Raw genomic sequence first — 23,189 nt, 5'->3', positions numbered from 1 at the left:
CTTAAGCAGCAAGCTGGAAAGAGAGGACAGAGCCATGGGGAGAGCTGGGGGACATGCACCCCACATGAATGCAAACATGCTGCAGACAGAGTGTTTGGACCACCAGGTGGACAGAATCCTCGCTGGGGGAGAACAAAAGGGCATGGAGAAGGCAAAGGGGGACACAGAAGAGAGGGGGAATTAAGCAGGGTCTCCAGGAGGAATTGAACAGAGGAGTGACCACATTCTTCATCTGTTCGCAATCATATGGCTGCTAGCTGGAGAAGAGATAGAGAGGACAGTAGTGAACACAGGAAAATGGGTGAGTCACTGCAACAAGGTGACCTGCAACAGGTTATGAGTGAAAACTAATAACATCCTGGAGTTGGGGGGGGGGTGACACAAGTGTTCAGAGGCTCTCAGATTCTGGATCTAGCAGATGAGCGTTTACAGACTGCTAAAGATGGAGAACAGAATGCACGAAAGTAAGATTTATAGATAGGAAGTCTTTTTTTTTTTTTTAATTTTGGCCTGAATGCCTGGATTAAATAGTAGGGTTATCATTTACTGAGATGTAAAAGACTTCAGGGATGGGGTGCACAGGAGGCTGAGGTCTGACAGTGGAGGGGAGATGCCGTGGAGGCAGAACACATGTGAGGCTGGGTCAAGGGGTCAGCCCCCACAGCCTGGTCTCAGAGACGAGGTCAGCAAAGGGGCTGCAGACAGACAGGGACAAGGCAAAGGTTGGGCCAGTGTTCACATGCCAGTGTTCACAAGTGGGGAAGAACAAGTGGGGAAGGACCAGTGCAGGTTGGTAGTCTGGGGCCTGATGCAGAGACACTGCCAGACAGGATTCATCAACTGTTACAAACTCTACCAGTTATTTGAGATGCAGAAAGTCTGATGCAAGACAGAGACCAAATAAAGCCAAGAAAAGCATATTCTCACCACATGGTCCCATCGCAAAAGTCAGCATGAAGTTTAAAAAGTGAAAGAGAGGCCCTCCTCAGTGGTACAACTGGTTAAAGTGAGCACTGTGGAACTGGCTGCAGCAGCTTCACTGTGAGTTTGATCCCCGCCCTGGAGGTGACCCACGTGGCGCAGCAGACCTCTCCTGTCTTGCCCGCTGCTCCCCTCAGCAGTGTACTTCATTGATCTGCCTGTTCTGCTCCCTACTCTGTCTCTGGTGAATCTCTCACGGTCCCTGCATCTCTGGCCTATACCCCAGTTCTGTATGCATAAATACATACATCTTCAAAAAAAGAGAAATGAAGATTATGGAATACTTTCTACTTCTTCACTCCCTGCAATGCTACCAATAGAAGCGTAAACAGAGAACCCTACAAAAGGAGACTTTCTCAATAAGAAAGGCAAGGAAATTATGGAATCAAAATAATCAAGCAAAGAAACCTATTTAATTCTACCAAATTAAAGCACTTGCAAAGTACATTTGAAAGAACATACACATTAGCCCTTTACTCCATTACTTACCACTTGGTAAGATGAGTGAAAGGAGAGACCAGTGCAAGTGGTCAGAGTGAAAATGGCCAGGTCCACGACCCAACTCTGTGCTAGCGTGCCTCTAGGTCACGTCGGGGTCAAATTTCACTTTGCAGAGTCACAAAGAGAAGTGCTGGTCATCAGAGTCTTGAAGTCGATAGCAAAATTGGGGACATTTTCATAAGGAAGCTGACATGGACCTCTGGGGGTGGGACCCAGTCACCTGTGCTTTAAGACAAGCCCTCCAGATGACACGCCCCACAGTGCCGAGACTGCTGCTCTCTGGAACTGAAAACCTGCCTGCTGGCCTCCTCCTTACTGTACCAATTTTTATAACCTGAATTTGAAAGTGTGTGGTGCTTCCTGAATGTCATCTCAAGGGGAAAAAGAAAAAGGCCAGACATGATACACTCAGGCTTCCTGGCCCTCCCTCCATCGTGGCATTCCACATGAGGAACTAAGAGGGCTGCTGCTTTTACATATAAGTAAGAGGGAAACCAGAAAAACAAAGAAAAGCATTTTTGGCAGTAGAGCTAAATGGATGTGGCTAGACAAGAGTGAAGACACCAGTAAGATCCTGAAATTGCATGGCCTTTACATAAAAATAACATTTTCTACTAAGTCAAAGTAGGGAACGGAAAACCCCTTTCTATACATGTAATTGTTTTTAAAGACCTGACACACCTTAGCCATGTGCAACACCTAAGGACAGTGTTTCCAAGGCAGCAACAGCACTGGCAGTTATGATCAGCCTTCTGTTTGGTTTAAAAAATAAAAATTCTTTTAGTTTTATACCTCATGCTGCCTAGACTTTGACCTTGGTCTTTCTCAAGCTTGTCTTTAGTCCACAGCACTGTGGAAGTCAGTTAAATAGCTACAATTTTTTTAAACATCTTCCCTCACGTGTCCTTTTAAAGCACAGTTATCAGCAACAGAAACCATCACTGACTTCAAGGTCTCTGGAGATACTCACAGCCCTTCAGATCTGTGGGCGCTTCAAGGTGTGGGAGGTGAACACGAGCGGTGCATGAGTCCCAATAAAACAAAATGGTTTCTGCACGGCGCAGGTCTACCTGAGACAGGTAATGTGCAGCTTTTAACTAAAAGCCTGCAGGCGCCAGCCTGGACATACTAGAGACAGCACTCACTGCCTCACACCAAAGGCAAAAAAATAAATTCACCTGCAAACTTTGAGTGAACAAGAGTTCCCAGACTGGACTGACATGGTTGCCATGACTGTTCTCAGATGTCTAATCTATGGTCGAGTCAATGTTATTGGATCTCCATGGCCTTGTCTCCTTCCAGAGAGGTAAAGGGAAGCTCATGGGGAACAGTGAGCATGCATCTGTAACCCAGTGGAAAAACAACACCCACAAATATCCCAAAAAAAATCATGCACAGGAAGTTCACACACAGCTGCCAGGGCTGAGACACACAGGAAGGCAAAGGCCTGGGACAGGTCTGCACAATTCTTAAGAGGCCTCAAGAGTGTCGTGTACATTGCCTTCTCTTGATGAAGGCCTTGTTTGAACATCAAATCCCATAACTTTACAGGGAAAACTAAAAAAGATCAATAATGTCAAAATATAGACTCCAGGGACCCTCCCTGGTTGCACAGCAGGTTAAAACACAGCACTAGAAGCTAAAGCCACTTCAGAATGAGTTCGATCCCTGCAGAGGATGTGAATACATTGCGTGGCAGACCTCTCCTGACCCACCCGCTGCTCCCCTCAGCAGTGTTCTTCATCAGTCAACCTGCTCTGCTCCCCACTCTGTCTCTGGTAAATCCTCTCACTACCCTTACACCTCTGGCCTGTACAACCAGGTCTTTATGCATAAATAAAATAAATCTTTAAATATATATATATAATATATAGACTCTGGACCTGGTAATAAATCACCATATTAGAAAATAAAAGGCAAGGATGTGCAAACTAAAATGAAATGCTATTTGTCAAGATGATTCCTTCCTTCCTTTTCTGGTTCATTCATTTACTCTATATTATCAGAACAAAAAAATATGTGCTCGATAATAACTAGAAAATGCCAGCCAGCTTCCTATGTCCTTCCCAGTGTCCCCAAAGAAGCCAAAAAAGAAGAAATATACTCAGTAAAAAGAAGAATGTATTTTGACGGAAACACCAAGTGATTGAGCGACTGGAGCACGTGTCTGATGAAGACCCTGATGCAGACAGCAGGGGCAACGCTAAGTGCTTGGTGTTTCTGTCAGGAAGTGGCCTGTGCAAAGGCCACAGGCAAGCCTCTGGGAAGCTCTTCCATCAATGGTTTGTGATTAAGCTGATGAAATTAGGTTGAATATAAATTGCCCTTGGCCCAAGTCTACTGTAAAAAAGCCAGTGAAATGCCATCAGTGACAGGACAGCACTTTCTATCCCTATAAGCTCCACACAGGACTAAGTCTTGGTAATCACGTCCAACTTCACGAATGTAATGGATGGAATGAAAAGATTTAAGTGCAAATTTTCATCCAGATGCTGTTACAGTTTAGCCAACGTGTAACTCCACCATCTTACCACATGAGTGGTAACTTAAAAGTGTAACTTACCCTTGCCATATCCACCAAGAAGTTCTCAAATAATTTCCAAATGTGGTTACTTGTGTAGATTTCTTTCATTTCCACTTCAGTGTCAACGTAGCAGTGATTAACGAAGTTCACATAAGCAATTTTGACCTGCACAAGGTTCAAATATACAAGTTTTGCTTATTGTTCATTTTCAAATATCAATTATGAAAGGCTCAATAAAATCTGTGAGTCCCAGAAGAATGAAGCATGTATTATTGTGTGTCCACCTGGAAGGCAGTCCCACTGCCCATGGTTTGCTAAGACTCTCCACCCTGCCCAGGGATGGACCCGTAACCTAGTCCTCCATCCTGAAGCTCAGGGCAGGTGTAAGAATGAGCCCTTCACTCAAACCAGCCACTCTGACACAGGAGAGCTCAAGTGCTCCCCCCTCCCCTTCCTTCTCTCCCTCTCTCACCCCTCTGTCCCCCTTACTGCTAAAATGGAACAAGATAAACCCAACCTCCAAGAAGAAGATATCTTCTCCAGGTGTCTGGAAGAGACTTATGCTCAGAAGAAGACAGAGTGATAAAACCACAAAGAAGAAGAGGGAGAGAGGGAAAGCATCTGTCATTGCTTGACCCTTGGGATCTATCTGAACATAAAATTACCCTTCAAATTCCCAACTCCAAGTGCCAATAAAGTTCCCTTTTTGATTTAGGCTAGTTGAGCTAGGCTTCTGTTCCTTGCAACCAATGGAATCCTAATAGGATGTTAAAATGTGCTAACTAAATAGCACTTTGTTGTCATTCAGAAATATTTAATCTCTACTTTGAGAAAAAATGGATCGCAGTTTACACCCACACGAACATATTATTTTAAGACAGTCAAATTCCAAATTTAGCAAAAATCTTCATGAAGGACTGGGATGAGTCTCACCAATATATACCATTTCTGCAGCGGGTAGGATGATGTTTTTCATTTTCTTCTCTCTCTTTCCTTCCTCCCTCACTCTCTCCCCACACACATAAAAGAGCACAGAGTGACGGAATCCAGGTTAGAAAGATGAGGAACACATAGGCAACTACCTTCTCCCTAAGTTATCTGGCTGGTTGAGGCCTAGACCATTCAGGGATGAGGAATCAGTGTGCAGGACACAGAGAAGGAGACAGCTGAGCTGCTTGGTGAGGATGAAATCACCTTCACAACAACTTGTATTTACTTCTCACCAGGCACCTGCAGCATTTTGAAGGGCTATTTCATTTAACCCTCCAACAATCCTCCTACACTAGAATCGTTTCATTTTAAAACTGTGGTAACTGGACGCTCCCTGGTGGCGCAGCGGGTTAAAGCACTGCACTAAGAAGCTTAAGCTACTTCCGCATGAGTTCGATTCCCGCCTGCCCCCGAGGTGACCACATGGCGCAATCCCCGCCTGCCCCGGAGGAGATCCACATGGCACGGCAGACCTCTCCTGACCCGCCTGCTGCTCCCCTCAGCAGTGTACTTCGTTGATCTGCCTGTTCTGCTCCCCACTCTGTCTCTGGTGAATCCTCTCACCCTCCGCACCTCTGGCCTGTACCCCAGTTCTGTATGAATAAATAAATCTTTAAAAAAAAAAAAAAAACTGTGGGAACTAAAAGTAACCCACGGAAGTCAGTCACACTGCTAGGAAGAAACAAGCCCAGGATTCTGGCTCATTCTTTCTTTCATTGAAAATATACTCACAAAATAAAGCTTTTGGCTTAGACGATATAATGATATCAGAAACAGACCTACTTTTACCCTCATCAAGCTCATTGTCTTGGGAAAGGATGTGAGGGTTGCAGCGTTTTGCTAATAAAACTCAAACATCAAATTTCAAATGACAGACTCTTAAGAGACTCTCCTAAGGAGACCAGGGAGTCTTCCTTAAAGCAGCAAGTCTTAAAGTGAGATCCAGAGGACAGGGAGGAGTAAAGCAGATGAAGGAGGAGGTAGGGGTGTGAGGTCAAAGGGAGCCACACACGGGCAGGGCGTGGACAGAATCAAGCCCTCGAATGCAGGCAGTCTTCCTCATTAGTGTGGCAGTGAGGATCCTGCCCATCAAGTGTGGAGAGTGCAAGGGTTCGATGACTACAACATGCCTTGCTCTGTGCCATCTTAAAAACCAATCAAGGCATGAAGCATCCCTGTGTGGATGTATCAATAATTCCACAAAAAATACACTTTGAAGCCCTCCCTGGCAATGCCATGGGCTAAAGCACAGCACGGCGAACCTATCAGCAGCTGCTTCGATATGAATTCAATCCCAGGCCAGGGAGGTGACCCATATGGTGTGGCAGACCTCTCCTGTCCCACCTGCTGCTCCCCTCCGCAGTGTATTTCAGTACATCCACCTGTTCTGCTCCCCACTCTGTCTCTGGTGAATCCTTTCACCCGCTCCCCCCCCCCCCCATCGGCACCTCTGGCCTGTGTCCCAGTTCTTGTATGCAAAAATAAATAAACTCTTAAAAAAATACACTTTGAAGTCTACCTGATGGTTAGCCTCACCTGACACTTTGGCAAGTTACTGTGATATAGAATATTTGGTTTCACATCCTAGCAGTGTGTCACATATTCATGATACACTAACAGCATCTACTGCAGAAAAGAAATGACTACAATGTACTGGTAGCCTCACTAATTCCACTGACAGACAATAAGTTTCTAAGGCGCTCTTTCCCTATCCTCAGAGCTAAACTAGAGCATGGGATGAAAGGTGATGTTTGAATAGAGCCAAAAGCATGTCTGTATTTTCAGGAAGGCAGCTATCCCACAAAGCGAGGTAGACTTATTATAAGACCCTGCCCCACTAGGCAGCACCCTAGTGGCTCCCGTCAAGGCCAGGGAGTTGTTCACGAAGCATCTGTGGGATGCTCAGGAACACAGAAGCAGCCCCATGCCACCCTACAGTGTGAACAAGCTGCCATACTCAGCATTGCACTGTCCAGGGCACTAGCTTGCAGGAAGCCAACAGTGATTATTCTTTAAAATGGTTATCATCTTCCATACCTTCCCGTGGAACTAAAAAGGTAAGACTTCTGTGCTCTTTTAAGTATTTCTAATTGCACAGCTAAGCATAGTACCCTGGCAAAATATATCGCTTCATTATAAAAACAAGTATGGACACCTCTGATTGTTCTGCACTTGAAAAAAATGAAGTACGGCCACGCTGACCTCTGGGATGCAGTCACTGTGGGTCACCACCCTCACGATGTCGTCCAGGGGCAGCAGGGAGTTGCACTTGATTTCAGTGTAGACATTCTTGCCCTCTGTGCACGCTGCCAGCAGCTCCACAAGGGTGATGTGGTAGGCAAGGGGGCCGCTCTCATCTCCCCGGTCTCTCTCTGAACACATCATGTTGAGCAGGATGGGAAACGATGCTCGATCGTTGTAAAATATCAGCACATCTTCACCCCCATTGATCAACTGAAATGGTAAAAAGAGAGAACATAGTACCCCAAGTGTTCATCCAGCTGCTATTTCCAATATACATATGTGCAAAAACAGTAGCAATTCTTTTTTCCACAGACACTTCACCTGGTGTCATGAGACTAACTTGTCCTTTAAGAACAAAAGCATCTCTGGAAAAACAGAGATAATGTTGCAAAAACAGAATGATACCAAGGCAGGATGTTTGAATGGCTCTGGTCATGTGCCCAGCAAATGCTATCAACATCAGTGGCCCAGAATTAGAGTCACACAGATGAAAGCAGATCATTTATCAGTAAGTTACCCAGAAAATTAAACCTGCAACAAGATAAAGCCCATTCCCTCTACTTCAACTGGAAGACTCTACTGCCAAAGCCTGAACTCATTCTTAAGTCTAATTTCAATAAAGCCCCACCCTTCCCATAGTGACTGAATAAGCAAGCACACTCAACCACATGCAGCTCTACAGGAATCTGAAAAGTCTATGTGTCCTGTGCATTGACAGAGGACAAATATAAACAGTTATGTGAGGAATAGAGAGATTAAAAAAAAAAAAAACAGGAAAAAAAGAAATGAATAGGTAGGGGGCTTCGGAATATAAATTTTCCTTCCTGTATAGTTTATATAATTTTAGTGGAGAATTTCAGCAGGTAGCAAATTTATTGCCCAAAAACCTAATGACTTACTTTCTATCTATTGCCAGTATTGATTTTCTAACCCCCAGGATGAAATATCTAGGTAGGTTACACAGATTTTACAAAGTCTTTGTTTTATTTAAATTGTTAACATATTTAAACTTTCCACAATTTACCTTACTTTGAAAATTTTGTTAGAAGAGAATATACATATGTGCTAAAATATTAGCAGTATTTTTTTCCGTAGACATCACACCTAGGATCATGAGACTATCTTAAATATTTGCTGTTTGCCCATTTTAATTCTTTCCTTGTGGATCATAATAGAAAATGAGATTCATTCTTGCATGTCTAGTTAAGAAAGGACTAATGTGAATATAAATGTAGGTAAGGAAAAGTAACATGTTCCTGAAAATGTTACATAACAATAATTTACATTTAAAAATTCAAGGCTTTGGAAATTTGACTATAGAACTGAGGCTACCAGAGAAGGGGGGAAGGGGACGGGTCCAATGAACTGTGGTGGAGGACTGTGGGTGTCTTAGCGGGGGGCGGGGGGACAACTCCGGAAGGGAGTGTCCTATATCTTATATATTACTGTAAACCAATGACCTCAGTAAGAAAGAAATGGAATAAATGGGAAATATATACATCTCCAAAAAGTCCAAGGCTTTCCATTGAATTAAGTTTTAGGTTTCTGTGGGGCAATGACCTCTTATATCAATAGAGAAATCATCCTGTTCCCAAATTTAAGGTACATAATTGTGAAATCCCTTCAAATAAATATAACCTGCTGTTGCACAGTTAGATCTGAAAGTGATTTCATTCCTACCTTCTCCTGAGAACCACAGGTACCGCGCTCCCAGGTACCACCTGTTCCTAGTGACAAAGCGTCATCCTCAGCCAAGACAAACATCAAAGTGAAAGAACAAAATAGCAAAGAACTTCACTTCATCCACTTGTTTTCCTTAAATTTTAAAACTTACTCTAAATAGCCAAGTTTCAACAAGTTATAAATCGCTGATGGGTACTTTCTGTTCATTTAATTCCCTTTAGAGCCTTTGACAAACAGCAGAGAACACTCATTCTGTAATTCAGGCACAGAGCTATGTGGTACAGGAAAAGCAGTTTCCTCCATCTTTGGAAGATTATTGAAAAGTTAAAAATTTCAAACATATCTGCTTTCATTCTACATATTCTATAACATTTCACAGAATTTTATCCATTATTGAAAATACAATGAAATATACAAAAATATGGGGGACAGGTGGGAGGGTTGATGGTTGGTTACCCCTATTACGAATTAAAAAAAAAAATTGGTTTAATTCCCTCTCTTCCAGTTGCTTTCTTTATTGGGTAACAGACTGATACCATGACACTGTTTCTGGTGTAGGGCCCTGTCCAGAAGCATTGGCATCCACCTCCTTCAGGCCCCACAGACCTGTTACCATCCTCCACAGATGAGCCCTTTCACCCAGTGTGCCCACCCCTCCCTCCTCCCTGTGTTCTTACAGCCTAAAGCTCAGTTTGTATTTTGTTTATTCCTTTGTTTCCCTACTTACACACAGGTATGAAAGGACATGGCATTGGTCTTCCACAAAGAAAAACAAACTCTTAGAAAATAACATCAAGTAACAGTAAGTCACTCCACTGGATTAAAGCCAAACATCTCTATGCCTAAGACCCACCGTTCTTGTCCTGAGTGATGTTGTCGGGGGTATTTTTCACTCTCAGTTAATGGCAGACATACACTGGGGCTCACGGTTGAGGCCAAACAGAGGGGACATACCTCTGTCATCACCATGTCCTGGCATTTCTTCACGTATTTGCCGTCGGCCTTCACGATGGTCTGCAGAAACCGCAGGTACTCCACGTGGCGGCCGTGCGTCTCCACGCAGCGCACGAAGTGCTGCACCGCGCGCTCGCTGATCTCGCTGCACAGGTGGTAATTGTTCATGAAGATGTGCCGCATGGTCTCGGCCTCCAGGAGCTGTGACAGAGGAGCCGCCCAGTCACACACCAACACCCTATCTCTACTTCCACCACCCTGAGACTCAGCCCCACCAGAGTGCTCAGTTTTCTGTTTCAGGCAGAGTGAGCTTCCCGCACCCATGGGTGATGCCATCATTCAGCAGTAAGAGGAAATTGAGCTATTAGAATAATAGAATAATTTGTTTGAGAAAAGATGCTTATTTTCATTTTTGGCATTTAGCCAAGGGCTTTTTGTTTTTAAGAAGAAATTTGATGTCAAAACAATAATTTTGGGTAGTCCTCTGAACTAATCATTAAATGGCAAGAGGTTTACATGAATCTGAAAATTACTTACTGAAGCAATACTGCATGTAAACATCATATAAGTCTCAGGTGTGCCTCGTTAAAAACTGGCCTCTATAAAAATGAGCTTCTCATCATAAAGGTCAACATGTGGCAACAGAACTCTTGAGATTCATTTAATTAGCTATTACTCAAAGCTAACTCTTCCTTGGAACCGAGGAAACACAGCTTAAGGAGCAGATTCGATCCCACTCCTTGGTTTCCCATACGTAGTTTGCTGGGGGGCCATTATTACTTTATTGACCTATCACACCTTATTCCTAACATTAAACTACAGATATGTAAGTAAAGCTACTATCGCCCATAAAATCTGTGTCATTTTTCAAGTTTCTATATAAATTCCCTTAATGGAAATAAAAGATATTCACTTCTAGAGAGACAACCCCCTACAAGGAAAAAAGATAAAGTATTTGGGTGCTAAAACAAATCTGCTGGGCACATTCCTGTAAATATCAGCAGTCATTAAAATACTTACACCAGGTGTTAAAAACAAATTCAGATGTTTATGAAGGAGAACTTGATTCTGTGGATTTCCGCGGCAGAAATTCTGCAGGAACGTGTGAGCCAGATGCATCACTTCATTCATCTTCTCATCATTCTGCAAATTAAAGATGGCACATGACAGAGATGAACAAACTTACTACCATAGTAACATTATCAAAGTAGCATATAGAAGCTCCATTTTTAATAACCTGAGGACCCTCCACACACAGCTTTCCATAGTAGCTGAACCAGTTTGCATTCCCACCAGCGGTGCAGGAAGTTCCTTTTTCTCCACATCCTCGCCAGCATTCGTTGTTGCTAGTTTTTTTTGTTTGTTTGTTTGTTTGTTTTTAATTTGTGCCATTCTCACTGGCCTAAGGCAGTATCTCATTGTGGTTTTCATTTGCATCTCCTGATTACAGGCAACTATGGATCAGAGACATTCTGTAGGGGAGCAAGAGGAAAAAGGACCAGGACAGGGGTGGAAGAGCACAAGAGACTGTGGTGATGGTGCACGGGTGAGCTGGTGGTGGGAATTTCACCAAGAAACCATTTGTTGTACAAACATGAAGGATGCTATAATGAAACATAAAAGAATAAAATAAAAATATAAAAAAATCAAAGTAGCACAAGCTGACTTGGGTTTATTTGCTTCACTGTCTGCGTCTTTTCTGATTCTTTAGCTCCTTTCTGATTCCCAGCTACCTGTTCTCTCCCTGTACTCTAGATGTCTTTCACCTTCTCTTTAGTTCTCCTCTATCTGTTCTCCACTCTTGAAACATTCTTATATCACGGTCATTTGCCTTTCTACTTTATGTTCCTCTTCTGCTTCAAATGTTTTATGTGCTTCACTTTTATTGATTTATTCTTTTCTTATTTTAAAAGGAAAAAAGCAAGCAAGAGAAAAAAACAAAAAAATCCAAACACCCATATAACCCATCTCAGGCCCCCCCAGCCCTGCTCCCATCCCCACACTCTGATCTGAAGACAGCTGCATTCTGTTAACGATGCCCACTGGTTTGTTTATTTTGCTTCATTCATGTTTTACTTCCTTATTTTGCACTCATAGTTGAAATAACCCAGTATTTGTCACTATCTGACTTCACTTTGCTTAATCCCCTTGAGTTCCTTCCATTTTGCTGCAAATAGCAAAATTTCATCTTTCCTTATTGCTGAACAGTATTCTATTGAGTGCATACACTGTATCTACTCATCTCTCATCAATCACTGGGCCCTTATGTTGCCTCCATAGAAGCTTTGCTGTTCTAAGTGGTGCCAAAAGACACACTGAGGTGCATGTAATGTTTTGAGTTAATGGTTTCATATTCTTTGGAGAGATCCAAAAGTAGAGTTGCTGGAACCTATACTGGTTGCTTTTTAGTTTTGCAAAGTTACATATGCTCCCATCTCTGCACACCTTCTCCCCTGCCTCTGTCCCCAGCCTCCCCGTCCTCTCCTCCTCGTTGTCTCCTTCTCTCTGACTCTTCTCTGCAAACCTTTGAGTCCCACTCATTCCTCCCCTCTCCCTGACATTTCCCCTTGCCTTCCATTTCTGGGTGACTGGGTCTTTCTGTGTCTATTTTCTCTTTCTCCTCTTACCACACCTTCTATATCCCCCTTTCTCAAAATTTCTCCTGCCCTCTTCTGATTCTCCCTCTCCTACTCTGCACTCCTGGCTGTTGTCAGTTCTTCTCGCCAGCATTATTCCTCTTCCCACCCTCTACATATTTTTGTATTTGTCACTCCACTTTTATCATCCTGCTCTCCCATCCTTTTTGCTATTGATCTTGTCTGTTTTCTCTTCTCTTTTCCTTTCTCTTTATGCTCTGCCCCTCTCTTTCCCATCTCTTTTTATTGTCTTTATTAACACATGTACTCCAAAGTTGATTCCATTATTCATCATCACTCCTCAAAGCCCTACACTCTGCTACTATGATTATGTTTATAGGAATAAGAAAGCTAAGTCTCAAATTCATGGTGGATGCTAAATATTTTTCTTTAAAATAGTCTTTTAACTACATCATTGAAACTACCTAAAATTTTTCTATGTAGTATAGTAGAAATTGTTGCATTTGTCATATAGTTGGTGTCAGAGACAAAATGAACTCATGTATTGAATATGCATGATTATACTGAATGAATTTAGTGTTTACCCTCTTTCCTAATCTAAGGCTTCCTCGTTCATGCCATCTATCACGAAACAAACAGCTTAAGACCATCAGTGTGCCTGTTCTCTCATGTTGGGAAGAACTAACAAGAAAAATGAAAGGACCAAATACTCCATTTCTAAGTGAAAAGGATATTTCCATTTCGAAGGCTTCTAACACTTTCCTTAACTTTCATCTTACTCTCTTGTTGTTACTGAACTATCCAGTTATCACAACCAAAAAACTTATGAACACCAAGTCAACAGTAAAATACTCAATGCCACAGTTACAGGAGAAAAGACTTAATCATGGCCAATGTTCATATCACAAAACCAAAGATAAAATAATTTGGGGAGTAAATGCTGAGGATTTCATACTTTTTGTTGCCTCCCAGTAAGCCTTGTATTGTTTTCTTTGCCATAGCAAGGATCAGGCTACCCAAGGAAGGTGTAATTTCTAAAGTTACTTGTTAAAAAGTAACTGAGTGTGGTGGGAGAAATACAATATGCAGCATTAAAGTCCAAACAGAGGCTGACAGGATGCACTGGCACTCAGAGAAACGGGGCAGACATCCACCCTAGGCATCAGGCCTGAATGGGGTACATCAGCATCATAGGGACGAATGGGCAACAGCAGTGATGGAAGCACAGGCTACTCATAAACAAGTAACTATATTAACATGTCTGCACTTCCCAGCTTCTCTCTTTAAAGAGCCCACTAGCACTAGCAAGCCTCCAATAGCACTAAGCACACGTTCTCAGAGCTTTGCTTCCAAATACCAGTATGCCTCAAATAGAAATGGAACTTCTTGAAGGAATGGTTGACTCCATAGCTGAAGCAAGAATGCAAACTAAGCCTGGAAACTTAAAATGAGCAAAAAAAAAGAAAGCAATTACTCAAAAGATGAAGGACATGTAGGAGAGGACACAGAAGCTAACACTTACAAAGTGCCCAACCAGGGACTATGAGAATCCATATGTGACAGAGACTTAGTACAGCCTCTTCAATAAAACAAACAGCTACAGGACACATCCACAAGAATGAGTGAATGCACAAATAAATGGAGAGTTTGATGAAGAATGAAATATTTACTTAAAGAACCACTCCATCGAAAACCCGGACTTCACAGAGAATCCTGGCAGCCACCACCCTAATCAAGTGACTGATGTGACCATCACCAGGAATGGGAAAAGCAAAGTCCTTGCCTCTGGGAGGAAGCAGCAGGAAGAATTTAGCCTCACCTCTGTCACATTCCTGCCACAGCTGCATCACTAAATCCCATCATGAGAAAACACCAGGTGGCCCCAACCCGAGGCACAGTCTCAACACAGCAGGACTGGTCACAAGAGTTTCAACCTGCACCGAGGGGGCCTTTGTCAGAGGATGAGACTGGGACACAGGAGAAACATGACTGGCACAAGCAGTTAGTGGCTGTACAATGTCAGTGGGTCCTTGTTGGCAGAAAATAGACACTCGGAGGTTCAAGGGTGATGGAACATAGATGGGCAACTTTCAGAAAGTACAAGGCAAAACATCCTTTGTAAGTTTGCTGCACTTGAGATTGTATCAAAACAGAAAATCAAAGCGAAAAGAATGACCTTTTCATAAGGGATCTGCAGCAGATCCAGCACCACGGAGTGCGCCCCCATATTCTTCAGCAGTCGCTGGTGTTGAATCCGGCACTTCTTGTTCTGCACGCAGAGTGTACTTAGCCTAATCAAAATCTTCAAAAAGAAGAGGAAAAGCTTTAAATATGAGAAATGTTAACAGTGACTGTAATATATAAGCAAAAATTATTTGTCAGGCTTGCAGAACTGAAAGTACTAGAAGGAAAGAAAGGTGGGGAGTAGAAGTCACGGGTGGAGAGGAGTCCAATGGATTATGGTGGACGACTGTGGGCTTTGGTGGTGGCCGTGCTGTGGTGACATGTATCTGAAGAGCTGTGACCCTGGGCCTCTAAGTCTTAGTGTCAGAAGCGAACATGACCTCATTTTCAGAAAAATAAAGATAAAATGCAGAAGTTAAAAAATGTCATGCAAATACAAGTCCAGATAAAAATATTGTATGTCTGCTCACCTCCTTTACAATCAGGTAATTATTGCCTTTGTTGCTGTCAATCTGAGGTTTCTTTGTTCCGTCCTGTACTGGACTCAAAATGTTGGATTCCTAAAACAAACAAGTATGTATTTTTATGCCATACAGAGTATTTTAATAAATTTACTTATTTTGTACTAAATAATACATAAATATTACAGTATCTTGTCATGTATTTATTCTTCAACTTCAATATTCCCTTTGTAATTTTTATCCCTCAAAAAGTTCCTTGGCTTGACTAAGTCAGACAAATAACCACTACACAGTCATAACCAGATTACAAAATAAGTGGCATTACTAATCACCAAATTACAGTACAAGTTAAAGTGACACACAACATTACCATGCCTTTACTTATGCTATACATATCAGATTAATCATGCCTTTACAGTGCCTATGTGAGAAGGAAAAGTAAAAATCCAGGGCATCAGAGGTGTAATTTTATCAGGGATTAACATTAAGGGACGAAAAGAGAAGGCGCATATTACAACAGTTAAAAAAAGATTTTAGAAATGTAAAGAAAGAACACTTTCCTTGAAGAATGCCTCCCTGGTTACCAGATGATGCCATTAGACCAAGTATTCACAGAACCATGAAAATAAAGCAAGGAAATTAAAACTTTTAAATATTTTGAAATCAATAAATTAATAAATCATATTAATTAACCTGAACTAGAAATACTTTCATTACAAAAACTGCTACCTGTAGCAGTATAATTTTAAAAAAGGGGGGGATGTACATATTTGAAATATCAACTACTGGAATCATATAACACCTGTTATAATTTTAACACATGAACATTTATTAAGACTTATGTATGTGTGGTGTTGGAGAGCTGGGACTGGACCTAAAAGAAATAAAAGGTCAGGTTTCATCATAAGAAAATCACAGTCCACCTAAGATGGGAAAATATGAAAATAAGGATTTGAACTGAGCAGAATTCACTATTCAGAGAGAGAAAGAAAATAAATAGCGTAGCTCTTGACAATTTTATGAAGCAGGTCAGCTGTAAGGCAAGGTCTTGAAACATGGGAAATATTTAATCCAGTGAGTGAGACATGTAGGAGGGTGGGGAGATGGCAAAGGGCAGGGGATAGTTGTCAGATGGAGACATCGCCTTAGCCAAAGACACTGTAGGAAGCACAAGCATAAAGGGAGTAGAAAATGTCAAGGCTGAGCGGGGGAGGTGGTAAGATGCTCTCCATGACTTGCAACATACTCAAAATTGCATTTGAAGTGAATGTCAAGTTTAACTGGGTTCAAAAACATCCTAAACTTCTGACCATATGGATGGCTGTGGGTCTCACAATTAAAGGGGATCCCAATCTAAGCTCAGGACAAAGGAACAAAGTACATGAGGCCAATCACTGTTTATCATTTCATCTGTTCCAAATCATTTTTCCTACTGTGTTCCATCACACGTCACAAAGTTAATGCAAATGAAGAAAGAAAATATCCTCTCGTTGCTAGTGAGAGTTGGATGAAAGGGCCAAGAGAGAGCAACTGTCCAGTTCTGGACCATTCCCACTCTCCCGGGCTTTTAACTCCTCCAGGCAAATCCCTTCTCAGACTAAGACTCCCAACGGCAGCTCCAACTTAATAAGCAGCCCCTTCTCCCAAATCACCCAGAATATGGAAATTACCCTGAAAGATACTTCCCCTTTTCCTTCTAAAAATGCCTGGCATCATCCATCCACAAATCTGTCTACCTTCTCTGCCCTGTCTCAGAGAAAAAGAATGCTCGATGCATTTAAACATCCATCCCCATGCCCCATGCATGAGCGGTTTCTACACTAGACTTATTCTTTCTCAACCCTTTGAAAACCTGGGGCTGATCAAGCACCTTCAGGGCACCACCCACCCAGGGAAAAGTTCTGCCTCTCAGATAACACCCCTACTAGGTTTCTCCACAGATTAATTTATTCCATGCTGTGTGAAAGACTCAACATTACCAAAACATTCCTGAGCATCTGGCTCGTGACACATTGTTTAAGACTCCTCTCTCGATTCTCGTGTGATGCAATCCTCTTCAAGATGACCCTTAACCTCTCTGACCCTCTATTCTCCTTCCCTCAACAGAGGTGGAATTGTGAGAAATAAAGGATATGACCATGGAAAGCAACCAAAATGTTGCCCTAGAGTCATTTATCTTATTAAACAGTAGGAGGTAAATGAAAGAGGTCCAAGCTCCACCCTGGGTAAATAAAAGAGGGAATAAAGAATGTAATGTCTGTGGGACATCAGACATTAGTGATTTCTAAAATTAAGTCAGTGTAGGAGAGGAAAGGCAGCCCGAGTGGTTAATGAGTGGAAACGACACAGATGAGACAAGCAGAGCTTCTGTTTGATAGCAAAAACATGTTATAGATGAGAAAAAATTGCAAAATCCAGAAATGCAATTAAATTTTCCTTTCTGATCTCAATGGAGGTTGGATTTTTTAGAGGTCATATCTATTTCCTTCTAGAAGAGAATATGACAGAAGACCAGGTTTGTTCTACAAACAAGGATGAAGACATGACCAAGTCCAAAGACAGACAAAGCTCCTAAGACAGAAGGAGACTGTGATAAATGTCAACTTAAAAAATAATCAGTAAAAATACTTTGGCAGATAGAGTAAAGTCTATTTTTCAAACAACAGCCTGAAGAAAAAGTAACTGTCTTGTTTTAGGAAAACTTATCTCAGACAAAATGTACTACATTACAAAAAGTTAAGCTCTTTACTTCAGCCCAAGGGAAGACACAGAAAAATGCTCAACTCCATAAGTAAGGAAATTATGAAGAATAATTATTTTAATTTAAAATTGCCAGTAGTCAACCAAAGGAGGCAACGCTAGAGAATTCAATAAACAATCCCTTTTAATTTCAGAAAATAATTCAATAAAATTACACAGCACAAAATTATTAACCCATAGAACATCTGGATGATTCCAAAGCAGTAATCAGGGGAGTTTAAGAAATATGTAAATTGTATAACTACAGTTAGGGTTTGTTTTCCCACTGGGCTGTCATAGACTACAAGCATAGGTATTCCAAGATTATTTCTATAGTATGAACAGAAATTGACTATATTTTTACACCCTATACAACTTCAGTCATAGGTCAGTGGCCAAATCAAAAAAGCTCTTGCTTTATTCTAAGGACAAAATGTATGTAAAGTACAAAATGTAGACGCATCATTTATACAAAATCCCTGAGCAGAGTAAACAGAGTAAGCTTAAAAAAAAAAAAAAAAAAAAAACAACTACCTAATACTAAGAACAATGCCATATGTATGGTAGACATCCAAGCTATCGTCTTGACAACAGAGATGAAGAACACATATGGTATTCCAAAAGCACTTGTGCTTTATTGCAATTGCTTCCTATCATCTGGAAGAACTTGAATTAATCTTCTCTAATGGAATAGAAGGAACCACTTAGTTAAGTCATTTGACAAAGATGGTTAGATTTTTAATTGCCTATGATGTCACATAAAGCGGTAGATTCAGAAATACTACAAGAAGGATCTAGAAATTGAGTAAGCAGCAGGGTTCTAGACAGGCTCAAAGGGTGAATGCCTAAACAAGCACTGGCTCTAAATACATTTATTCTACATCATGCAAGGGAGCTCATTTATATAGTAGGAAGGAAGGCAAAGAGAAGGAGGGAAAGGGATGGGAGGGGGAGGGAGGGAGGGAGGTAAGGAAAATTATGGAATCTATATGTTGAGCTAAATATTGGCACTAGCTCATGGGGATCTGGCTCCTTACTTTAAGCAAGAGCAGTCTTGCTTTTCAAAATAGGCTTCCCAAACCCTACCCCATAGAACTGGCTGCAGCTACAGCTCCATGATGAACATAGCTCAGGGCCTGTCCCCACTCCACTCAAGTTAAAGGAGGGCCTTCGTCAGCAAATTTGTCGAGTCAGCAAGACCACAGAGCATTCCATCTGCATCTGTATCCCGGCCTTCTCCTGTAGCCACCATTCAAATGAACCAGTGGCATCACTTACCAATCACCCAAGGCCTCTTCCCTCACCACTTAACTCCAAATGTAGGGAAAATCTAATTGTCAGTCTCTTTTACCTGACTGAGTAGTTGGGCCTCTTCCTAATACCTGGTACTTCCTTCAGGCGACCAGGGAACCCTCACTATGGGCGATGCAGTATTTCTTCTCCAACCCACCATCATATCATTTAGAAGTTACCTAGGGCTCTGCAGAATCCTTAAAACTACCCTTGACCTACTCCTCTGATCTTGCATGCGAAGCTAATTTGCACCATCAGCTCCATTAGGGGGTCTGGTGGCAGCTTTGGCTTCCCTAAGACATTAAGATTCCAATGCGTATGAAGAAAGTGAATGCCAAAGAAGAAACAAAAAGCTCAATATTAAGAGTCTATCATTCCCAGTGAAATGCAAACCATGAGGAAATCTTCTGAGGCATTTAAGTAATTATCTTTAACCAAGAACCATAGTGGTTCCTGAGCACCAACCACTGTGATGAAGGCGATTAGATGACCCCACGTTCTGGAGTTAAGTGGGGAGGAAGTGAGGGGGAGGGGACGCCACTGACTCAGCTGAAGGGGGGCCACAGGAGGAAAAGGCTCGGGATGCAGATGGTGGCGGAATGTGCGGCGGTCTTGCTGACGTGCCTAATTTGCTGAGGAAGGCCTTGCTCCAACTTGAATGGAGCAGGGGCAAAGCGCAGACCAGGCAGAGCCCTCTCTGCCCATAGCGGCCTATAAATGACTCTGATGGTAAAGCGCAGCCTGACTGGGAAAGACAAAACTACAGGCCAATGGTGGGCAGAGAACACAGACCTGGATCCTTCTTCCTCCCACTATGCCAGGAAGAACAGCAGAGTAGGGTTCAAGTTCCTAATAACCACACACACACACACACACACACACCACAGAGTAACTTCTTTTTTGTGCAAGCTTGCAAGTAACCAGTCAATGTAGGCACAAGCACAGTCCCTTGGCACTAGACAATCTGGATTTAGATAGTCACAGTGTTCAGGAATTGATGGAACACCTGTTCTGCACAGAGGCAGGTCCTAGGAGGAGCCGAACCACCGTGCAGTCTCTTGGAAGAGAAGGCAATGCCCCCGTCTTAACCTGCAAATTATGTGACCAATATGTTGTCAGACCCAGGGGCACTGCCATATACATATACATATGCAGACACATATACTTGCACATATAGTATGAGCAGGTAAATATGAACCCAAAAGGATGAGTATGAAAAAACAACAAGAAGACCTTTAAATGAAGACATAGTACCTCAAATTAAAACCTCAATAGATGGTTAAACATCTGCACAGGCACATTGATGAGTGCAGAGACAAACACACACAGAGATAAAAAGCAAAATTAGGGCCCTCCCTGGTGGTGCAGTGAGTTAAAGCACAGCACTAAGAAGCTAAAGACACTTCCACATGAGTTCAATCCCCATCCCCAGAGGTGACCCCATGGCACGGCAGACCTCTCCCGACCCACCCGCTGCTCCCCTCAGCAGTGTACTTCCCAGATTTGTCTATTCTGCTGCCTGCTCTGTCTCTGGTGAATCCTTTCACCGCTCCTGCACCTCTGGCCTGTACCCCAGGTCTGTATGCATAAATAAATAAATCTAAAAAAAAAAAAAACAGCCAAAATAAAGAGCATCCACAGGAACTTCTCTTAGAAGCACTGTGGTGCCCAAGTGACCTGCTTCTCTCAGTTAAGAGGTGGGTTAACACATGCACAGCATTTCTTCATCCATTCAGAGACAGTTTCTCAAGCTAATCCCTCCTTCCTATATTTAAAAGTCAAGATATAGTCAAATGTGATGGATTAGTAGTTGATCTTAATGCTACTGATATTATCAACTTGTTACACACTGGCCTTTAAGCTGTCAGCAACGGTGAGGGTGAGTTCAATGAAGGGAAACACTACCTCACTAGAAAATAAGGCTCACGGGTGCCAGGCACGCAGTGGGCTCGCACTGAACCAAACCATCCCGCTGTCCCCATGCCTGGAGATCAGCAGTGCGACTGCTTTGGGCATTTCTACTGAGATGAGTCACCTTTGGTTACTGGGAGGACAATTCACATTTGAGGCCATAAGGTACAGAATTTACTGGGGGAGGCGGATACTTTGGTGTTACTTGGAAATATTTGTGATTACTAAAATGAGCATTGACATTAATGATACTGGTCTTCTGATATCCAAGCAGGCACAAAGTTAGACCATTATGAGCTGTTTTAAAACAATGCCAACAGCCCTGTGTCTGGAGCCTTTGTAAAGATCTCCAAACAACAAAGAGTATTGTTTGCACTGGCCTCAAGAGTCCCTGCTGCCTGCTGCCTGGGGCCTGCTGCTGGCTCTTTCCATTGATAGCGGGATAGATTTCATCCTGTTACAGTAAATCTTCGCTACCTTGGGCAGTGGGCTCCTTACACAGTGTCGATTATTTGGCTGAGTATGAGTCACAACTTCTTAGTTTCTCACTTTCCCCCCTCATGTAAATCTTCTAAAAATGTGCCCTTGTCCCACTTTGCAACTCACCTGCTAGTTTGCCATGTCCAAATTCAAGCTATGCAACCTCACACCTGTATCTGGGCAAGGAGCTCCTATCTCTACTCTCCCATTCTGCTGAACCCTCCTGTATTCTGCCTGATGAAAATTGTCAAGCTAATCTATTCATCTCCCACCCCAGAATCTTCAAAGTCCCCATTTCCAGCCACTCCCATTTCTTCTAGAACTCTACTTCTCCTCCGATTAACCTTGAATCTGTTTACTAACCAGAGCCTCCTGATCCTTCAAAAACAGTGACACCTGCTCCCTGTGGTCAGTCCTCACCAGCCTCTCCCTTCTGAGTGCTCAGTACTCAAGCATCTCTGACATGGAGTTCTTGGGGTTCCCCGTTGGTGTTTTCACTCCTGGAAAGCTAGACCCATATTTGATTTTAGACCCAAGTCACAATAGGGAACTTTAAGAAGGAACATGAGTCCAGGGTATGCTGAGGGGCATGATGATAAAAGACAGAATTACTCTTTAATAGAATGTTCACAGGACAGACTGTGCTCTGGAGAAATACAACAAAGAGAGGACACCCAGCTCTCGCTGGCTCACAGCACCTCAAATCTAGCATGTGTGAATGGATGTGACAAGGTGGGATCATGGTTTGAGATGAAGAAGTTTGCAACTCTCAGGAACTATCAAACAGAGAAAATGAGGAGTATGTAGAGAGAGCACCCTCTGTGTATACCCACCCAAAACTGATGGAGAAAATGTTCAAAGTAGCTCTTGTTAGTAGAGAGAGGAACGCAACTAGAGGCTAGGAAGTCATGAAATGTCTGCGTGGTAATCAAGGATTCTTTCTCGGCCACCTGGGCCCGCATCCGCATCTGACAAGCTGGGCATTAGTGTGTCTCAACAGACACAGCGGAGAGGAGTCAGAGATGTGGTGGAAAGAGAAATGAAGTTTCCTCTCGAGACCCTGCCGGGATGCTTGCGACACCTCGTGGAGATGTCCAGGGCCAGAACCAAGGCAGCGCATGGCCACAGAAGAACACAGGGCTGTCTGTTGTCTGCCCAGACTTGGCCCTCAATTCCCACACAATCTCAGTTCAGCTCAAGATTTCAGATAGATCTACCACATATAAAGAGACACGCAAAGGCCCAAGGCAAACACTCCATGAAAGATGGTTACAGAATGTGGTATCCCAAAGAGCCTCGCAAGTGCCAACAAAACCTTCTCTGAATTAAACCCAGGCCTAAGGGGATTTCACATATAAGGAATTTAAATTCATAATAAAAGCTTTCAAAATTACTGAACCCTAAGCCAAAACTGGCCTAAGACTTCTGCAGTTACAATGAACTTAAAACAGCAGAGGGCATCACTCTGACAAAACATGTAGCTCCTAGACATGAAATCAATGTCAAGTACATTTCTGGGTTCACAGAAAACAAAGGAGACCTCATGTTCTGTCTCCAAAAGGAAAAATTAACCTGAGACCAGATAGGAAAGCCCCATCTTCTAGGCAATAGGAGAAGATTTGCTGAAGGCAAATGGCAAAACAAGCT

At 42.6% G+C, this 23,189-nt stretch overlaps 1 protein-coding gene across 1 annotated transcript in view; it reads right to left on the bottom strand.

Moving 5' to 3' along the window:
* The window catches only part of ITPR2 (inositol 1,4,5-trisphosphate receptor, type 2), a 450,179-nt gene that overhangs the window by 243,983 nt on the left and 183,007 nt on the right, over positions 1 to 23,189 (bottom strand). Inside the window, exons 27-32 of the mRNA XM_004693199.2 lie at positions 15,129 to 15,218; positions 14,651 to 14,776; positions 10,898 to 11,020; positions 9,878 to 10,078; positions 7,199 to 7,450; positions 4,046 to 4,171 (exon numbers count right to left, since the gene is read on the bottom strand). Coding sequence (XP_004693256.1) covers positions 4,046 to 4,171; positions 7,199 to 7,450; positions 9,878 to 10,078; positions 10,898 to 11,020; positions 14,651 to 14,776; positions 15,129 to 15,218 — 918 coding nt within the window. The remainder of the gene's footprint in view (positions 1 to 4,045; positions 4,172 to 7,198; positions 7,451 to 9,877; positions 10,079 to 10,897; positions 11,021 to 14,650; positions 14,777 to 15,128; positions 15,219 to 23,189) is intronic.

Source organism: Condylura cristata, unplaced genomic scaffold (genome assembly GCF_000260355.1).
Source record: "Condylura cristata isolate star-nosed mole 26May11 unplaced genomic scaffold, ConCri1.0 scaffold00036, whole genome shotgun sequence".
Classification (NCBI taxonomy): domain Eukaryota; kingdom Metazoa; phylum Chordata; class Mammalia; order Eulipotyphla; family Talpidae; genus Condylura; species Condylura cristata.
Note: the sequence above shows the minus strand (reverse complement) of the source record. Positions and strands in the feature narration are given on the sequence as shown.